Source organism: Carica papaya, chromosome 1, assembly GCF_054855325.1.
Source record: "Carica papaya isolate Zhongbai chromosome 1, ASM5485532v1, whole genome shotgun sequence".
NCBI lineage: Eukaryota > Viridiplantae > Streptophyta > Magnoliopsida > Brassicales > Caricaceae > Carica > Carica papaya.
The window spans coordinates 15,598,401-15,606,709 of NC_142309.1; the positions used below are offsets into that span (position 1 = coordinate 15,598,401).

The 8,309-nt window shown below is 34.0% G+C and overlaps 1 protein-coding gene across 1 annotated transcript; it reads right to left on the reverse strand.

Annotated features, from left to right (window-relative positions):
- Positions 1–6,456: 6,456 nt before the first annotated feature.
- Positions 6,457–7,951, reverse strand: LOC110809854 (GLABROUS1 enhancer-binding protein-like). Its single transcript, XM_022035816.2, has one exon. The coding sequence runs from the start codon at positions 7,872–7,874 to the stop codon at positions 6,714–6,716; it is 1,161 nt and encodes a 386-aa protein (XP_021891508.1). The 5' UTR covers positions 7,875–7,951; the 3' UTR covers positions 6,457–6,713.
- Positions 7,952–8,309: the final 358 nt, after the last annotated feature.

An 8,309-nucleotide genomic window follows, 5' to 3' on the forward strand; every position in this document is an offset into this window, starting at 1 on the left:
CATTCCTACAAAAGAAAGGAAAACACGAGTTGGTGGTCTAATTTATAAAAGAGGACTTATTCTTTCTAGATATTATAAGGGTCTTTCTACCTATGGCCTCAATTGTAAGGGATTTAGTCCGCGTAACTGCTCTGATACTATCTGTGATATCCTAGATGCTAATTAAGGCATGTGGGTATCAGATACATAAATAGATTACGAGTGTATGATAAAAATTATATGCAGCGGATTAAATTAATACAAATTCCTTACAAATATATGAGTTCTAATTACATATATATAACTGAGGGCAGAAGTAGCTGCAATTACAATGTCACAATACAAAAGATGACCACTTCTTTTATTATACTATTGGACTCATCAGAGCAGGGGGACAATCATGCACTCAAGATTTACGAATCCATGGAATTCTCATAAACTTCAATGGGTAGGTCAGCTGACAGTTCCTCATTATCTTCCTCATCGGGGGGCATGGAAAAAGTGAATTTCATGTGCTCAGTAAGGAAAATAGTATTTAGATAACATCATAAGGTTTTAAAATGTGAATAATTCTAGCATAAATACTTACCATCTGGTTACATCGTAGACCTATCTTGTCTTATGAAAATAATTTATTTATTAAAAAAACATTACGTTATAGTCAACAATCAAAATAAAACACACAGCATACCTGACAATTAAGAAAATCAAATAAATTATGAAATGCTCAAATTTTCATGTCATACTTCATGAAGTCGTTACGACTTCCATCTCTGAAGGCAAATACAGATTTCTAACTACCAATATGAAATGACCAGATCAAATATAGATAACGGCAATTTGCTTAGGTACATTTTTGGCTTGCCAAACATGGTACGATCTATAACCGTGACCATACCAACCATAATGGTCCTATCAGATATTCTATGGTCATGACAGTACTTAGCCAAAGGTGACCCCTAACAGATATTCACATCATTACTCTCGTCAGAAGGTACGCCGTCATCCACATGAAGCGGTCCTCTTACGCCTTTTTATACCAGATAGAGGAGAGGGGAAACAGATACCCCGGATAAGGATAAGGGAACAGATACCCCTAAGAGATAAAAAGGCTAGCGAAACATTTGATGTGTTATGCATATCAATGCAGATACATACTTTAGACAATTCATGCTTCATTCCACTTTTTTTTCTTTTTTTTTTGTTCTTTTATTTTCTCAATAATCTTACCGATTTCATATTATTTTAATTACATGCAAATCATCAAGTATTTATAACTCACATAGCATGCTTGAAATCAAGACAATTCAACTTATTAAGCCTACTAACATATAGCATGCAAAATAGGAAAAATTATATAATTATCAATTTAATCTTTTTTGTCTAAAAATATCCCTTAAAATGTTTAAAGGAATGCTAAATTTCGTACCAAAACGTTAATAATTTCTTCTACACCGTTCTTCCTCTCTTCTTCTCCTTCTCTCTCTAGATCACTCTCTTTCTCTATAACTCTTGAAAGATGGAAAAATAGAAGTGAGGAGAAAATGGAAGGGCCCCTATTTATAAAAAGTGGAAGTTATTGGATTTGCGTCAAGTGATGAAATCCGATGAAAAAAGAGAGTAAAAAGATGTTTGACACGAAAAAACAGAGGAAAAAGACCTCTTCCACTGGTGGCGGCACCTCAAGCGGCAACACGCCACCCAAGGTGGGCAACGACACATTGCCCGAGGCGATAGTGGCCTCACTCGCCCAGCGCACACTGTAGGCCTAGCCTGCAAGTGCCGGGCTACCCTGCCGCGCGCAGGGCCTAGGCCCACTGGGGCACTACGCGCAGGACCCAAGCGTGCAGGCTTTTCGCACTGGCTTGCTGCGCGGACGACGCACGCACAATGTGCGGTGCCTACCTGTCTGCACGCGATGTGTCGCACACGCGGATGGGTCCTGCCTGCGCGTGACAAGACGCATGCGCAAGCCTCTCCTATGTGCCACACGCGATGGGACGTGCGCCTGTGTGCACAGGTGCCCGCGCGGGCAAGCGAGATTTTTCCCCCCTATTTTTTATTTTTCCTAAAAATCGTTTATTTAAAAAAATGACGATTAAACAATTAAATCAAAATAAATTTAGATAAAATTAAATAAAAATAAAATAAACAAAAATCGGCATAATTTACGAATTATAATAATAAGCTGCGAAATAAAATAAATGAGTTCAATGTGGCCTTAAGACTCGAATAATTAGGGTTTTCCAAATACAAATTAAGCACAATGGTGAGCAGGGTGTTACACATAACCTTCAATCATCTTCAACTCAAATTCTTCAAGAAATTAATTGATTAAAGGAAACAATTCAAGAAGAATCAAGGCACTTTAGACCTGACGGGACTCAAAGATTTGGCCAAGAGAGAGGAGATGCAATCCTATTTTAATTTTTTTATTTAATTATTATTTTAATTGAGTCTTGATTCAGATAATCTAAGAGTTTAATTAGAACTTTAGTGTTTGTCTTCAATTAGAATTAATTTAGTATGACTATATAAAGGCCACACTATTAGGTTATAATTAACCAATTTTTACATCAATAAAATTATAAAATTTGTTTGTTTTTAGCTATTGCTAATTGTGAATGAGAGTTCAATCAAGTGATATTACTTCAACTGTCTTTTTGAGTAAAGGAATTGAATCGATTTATCGGGTTAGTTATGACATCTTTTCTATTCTAATTTATTTCTCAGTTATCTTGGTTTGCATTCATAGGTTGAGTACAAAGCAACTAGGGAGGATTTGCTTAGGAATTTAAGATTTTGCATATTGATGTTATATGCAGAATCTTTTATTGCATTGTTGATCTTAGGTTTCGTATAAGATCTAGAATAATGAATTTAAATTAAAATATTTTGAAAAAATTTAAGAAAGAGTTAGAAGATTGTTAAAATAAAAAGCATTATGCTTTACAGGAATTTAAATAAAAAAATCTCTAAGAAAGTGAAAAAAAAATAAGTAAAATATGTGAAAGTAAAAATTATAGTGCTAAAAAGTTCGAATCAAGTTTTTTGAAGTTCGTCTTGTGAAATTGTTTGGAATTATTAACAAGAGTGTTGATTTTATAAACAGAATGCTTAATTTTGTTGTGAAAAATTGAGTACTTGTATAAACATTTTGTTTTTGCAAAAACTAAACTTGCATATTTTGGACTAATGTACTTTGGATACTTAGATGTCTTTTAATAACAATGGGTTTGAGGAACTACTATGCTTATCCTGCTTATCTGGAATAATCTCTTTTGGATTATTCATATCATGTATTGCAATCCTCCCTATGAATTTACTTTATGGGTTGCTTTAAGCATCCATCTTCATGATGTAGAGAATCTTCCTCTTGAAAGTTGAAATTTATATCCCCACACATATGATTAATGGAAACTCTCTTAACCCTCTTTGATTAAAAAAATGGGAGAATATTTATCAACTATATAGAGGAAGAATAAATTATGTAGGAATAAATTATACATGGGAGTTGATATCAGGAGTTGATCGGCCGAACATATATATAATCAATAGCTCATATACTGAAATGGTAGATGTAACAGACCTTTCCACATAATAATTGGCATATTTGACTAAAAAGGAAGAATAATTGAGAATAGATATAACACTTGGTATCCAAGAGAAAGGAAAAATTAATGAAGATTAGTGAGCATAATGAATATCTATTATCTTTTGAATGATTCTTATAAACTCTTAAATTATGATTGCTTTATTAATTAAAGCAATCAGTATCCAAACAAAATTGATGTCAACAAATATATTTTAGATCTCGAATGTGATTGAAGTTTTTGTGTTCAATTTGCATAATTTTATAGATAGGTTATGTAATAAATGATGTATATATTAAGAGGGAGAATATGTACAATTGAGTTAGTTGATTAATCTCTCTTAATGTAAATGGTGATTGATAGATCATATGATATCATACTTTCTTTTGATATGGACTTATTGAATATTTTTTAAGATTGATAATATTCTCTGTTTCAATTTTAAAAGGCATGTGGATAAATGAAAATCATTTAAAACTAAAATTTATTGTTTGTGTTAGAAATATTTCTTTTTATACTTGGTTCTTGAAACTAATTCATGTGATTAAAACACCCTCTTTTGCCTTTTTGATTGATGGGAAATAGTTGACATGTATTGAGGATTAAATTTTGATGTGCATGTGATTGCAATTTAAATTTCAACAAGAATAAATTACTACATGAACTAATCTTTCAATATAAATTAAAATGGGAAAATAGGAAGTACGTAGTAAGGGGGAGATATTTGACATTTCTATACTTCATACATACTTTTGATTAAGTTTTAAAGAAAAATAAAGTTAAATTTTGTTATCTATCAAAAATGGAAAAATCATTATGCTATTTTCATTGATTTTACATTAATGATTGTTAATTAAATTTTTGAGTTAGCAAGTATGGTACATATCAAGAAAGTGGAATGGTATGCTAAAGATCACAAGATTAACGGACGTAGAAAAAAAAAATAATAATTGAAGTTTGAAGATTGAAGAGTAGTTGTTTTCTTTTTTCTTGTTTATCTTCCATGCAATTAAGTACTTACATTTTTGAAAGCTCAATATATATTTACTTAAATTTTACTATTAACTTGCTTTGAAAAATGTTTTTCATTGGACAAGATTTTCTTGATTTAAAGTAAAGAGTCAATTCGTTTGAAAAATAAATTTTTCAAGAAAATATAAAAATTTGATTTTTTTTATTTCTCCTAAATATAAAAGTATGTTTGAGTCATTATATAAATATATTTAAATTTAAATTTATTTGAAAAATAAATTTGGAAGGAATATCAAAGTGAATGAAAGTTTTTAGGCAAAACAATTTTTTTTAACAGTAATGTGTAGCAAAATGTGCATTACATCAGTTTTCATATAAATGTGTACCTAAAAAAGTGAATATGCATACCTCTGAGCACACTAAGAGGTATATAATGTAGTCGACATGACATGACGTAGGATGCGATTCCACATATCAGATCCCTGAGCACAACAAAAAGTTACTTAATTCAATGGGTATGATACAGGATGTGATTTCATGTATTAAATTTCTATATATACTGAGAGGTTGCCAAAGTAGTGTGTTGTAGGATGTGCTCTTGAAGATTACATAACCCATTGCATGTAGAACAGTTTTAACCTGATGTCTGGTAAGATATGATGTGCTGCATCGCATTCCACAAAAATTTGATGAACACATTTGTTCAAATTCTAGAGCTAGATTTGACACATTAATAGATACCCCTGTTCTTAATCACTCGCACTAATCTCAATGGTTTCTTTTGCGAGTTCAAAATGCCCTGCATTTACCTCAAAAGTGTTGAGCCCCAACTTGTACATTCCTGCAAGTGCATCAGCCGAAAATCCTAAACAATGATGCAACAAACAATTCAAAACTACATCCTCTAAGAATTCAAACTGTAAATCATTTATATCTCAAAACCTGCATTTTAATAAACATGAATCTTTAAGTCATGGTGACTTAAATCAGCAGATTTCAGCTTAGATCACACACCAGGTCACACAGAGAAACCACATATTCAGAATAACGACATACTCCATCAATGATAACAATCACCATACCAGGTCATACTGTGAGAAACCACATACTCTGGAAACCAATGGAATCCATGGAAAGCAAATGCTCGACTCAACCACCTATACTCACATCCGAATCATGCTTGCAATCATTTCAATCATTTTTCTTTGCAATTTCTTGACATTAATTTATGGTATCCCCTTGAGAAATTTCTTTAACTCATCAATAAACTGATAGATAGATCAAAGATATCATGTGACACACGGAAAGCATATATAAGCAGACTCAACAAACTAAGTCATTTTTGACATGACACTGGTTTTACTCAGAAAATCAAAAAATCTTCAGCTTCAAGTTCTTTGTCAAACTAAGTCGAAGAGTAACTGATGATCACTGATCATATTTAATTAGTATCTACATTATATTATGTGCTTTGTTAAAATGACAACTCCCACTATCCACTTCTCTTTCAAAGAAGACAAAAGCTAACAGAGAACCCAACAGAGCATTTCAAAGACAAACATAAGCTGCTAAGCTCTAAGTAGATAGCACCCATAAATTTCATATCCATCTTTTCACCAAGAAACATCAAAAGGCAGAAACAGTACTTTAGTATTCACATCATAGGACATAATCCCGGATACATTAATATACAGAGACATTAAAATGCACATACATAAAGGTCTAAGGAATCAAAACCTGGATAGCTCTTCCACTCAAGATGGACTAATGGTGATCTCCTGTCATTGTTAACCTGCAACGGAGGATCTTCAACCTTTGTTTTCTCTTCTTCCCCTTTTGAACCTAAAGGAGTAAAAATTAAAGCATATCCATGGCGTCCTGACCTTCAGAAAGCAATCAAATAAACAAAAGGTATCGGAAATCACCAATTTCATTGGATGATGCAACAAAATCACAAGAAAATCTAAGCATAGAAATATAAAAAGCTAAGACAACATTTTAATTTAAAATCATAAAGAACCCCATAAGTTCTCCACCCTAGACCCACGGGATAATAACATTAATCTACCCAAAAAAAAGGCTCAAATACACCATAATTAGCAAATCCTAGATAGACCAACTAACACAGAACATCCATTTCTATGAACAACAAACAAAATAACCACAGCACTAACTATCAGTCTTGTATGCTTCCAACATAAGCTTTGCTTGCTCCTGAATCAAATCAGTTCTTTGCAAAAAAAGCTCCATTTGTGCAATACGATATTTCTTCCACTTTCCCTCAAACTCTGCCTTCTTGACTGGGTCAAGCAAATTCAACCCTTCCATTACAACACGCTCATCCAATGCAGGCAGACCCAATATCTTATCAAACCCAGTAATCTCACTGGCGCAGAGAGAGAAAATGTTATTCTCATCACTCACTATCTTCTTCTTTCCCTCTTTTTCTCCCTCCTTGTCGTCACGGGGGAACAAGTCCGCTTTTAAAGTAGTCAACGCTTTTACGTTTCCTTTCTGATTCTTCTTCCCATTAGACTTAATTGTAGATTCAATAGCACCACCGTTTCCTTCACTGCCCCAAATCTTCCTGGACAAATCCGAAGCTTTCTGCTCGTGGGGCTTTGAGAACTTGCGATTCTTAGAGTACTTATTCCTCAATCTTCGAATTTTATCCATCAACTGAGATTTAGAAAAATCACAATGAAGGGACTTCTTGATGAAATCATGGAAAGCATCCATATCAGAAACCGGATTTGTTCCTTTCTTCGACATATACTCGAGCATGCCCTTCAAAACAACAATTTCGTCGTCCTCGCTCCACACCCTTTGGAATAGCTGCTTCTTCACCTCCTCCCCGGATTTCTTCCCTTCTTTATCGGGAACAACATCGGATTTCCCCTCTTGCTCCTTTTTTGCCCGCTTTGCTTCCTTCGAATCTTGCGCGGTCTCGCTCGCCCGCTTCATCGCCGATTTTGCCGGAGACGCCGCAGGCTTGGACCGCAGTTTTTTGCTTTTGGGGGTCTCGTCCATGGGCTTAGTCGCGATAGGTTTCACATTCGAGTTTGCAACTTGGGGGCGCATCTCGGAGTCGGAATCCGTCTCCGATTCAGAATCCGTACCGGACTCGGATTCCGACGACTGTGTCTTCTTGCCAGCTGTGGCAGCGGCAGGGGAGTTTACATCTGGTTTGCTTGCCTTTCCGGGCTCATCTTCATCCTCGTCCTCTTCTTCTTCCTCTCCCTCAGAGGATTCTTCTTCCTTCTCCTCTTCGTCTTCTGTTGAAGAAGCAGTTGGCGGCTCCTCCATTGGATTTGGTCGTTTAGGCGCCATGGCAACAAGAAGTAAACAAAAATCAGAGAGAATCAGAAAACGCAGATATTAGGGTTTGTGAAAAGACTTCGACTTTCAACAGATTATTTAAAATAAAATTTCCTAGAAATTTTTTTGGGTGCTTTCTGTGATGTTTCACTTTGAATCTTCACCGTTCATTCGTATAATAAAAAGAGAAATATCCATCGTTGGATCTAGAACTAGAAAAAAATGTTTATTAATTTACCACTAGACCCTCCTTTTGGTAAGGGTGTTTTAGATCTCCACATTGTTTGTACTGAGGAAAAATATTTTTTAAATAATTTTCAGTAGAAATCAAAGATAGTGATTGGTAAAATTTACTAAAAAGATTTTACTATAAAATATGAATTGTTAATTATATTATAAAATTAATAATACATATTAAAATAATAAAAAATATATAATGAAAGAAAA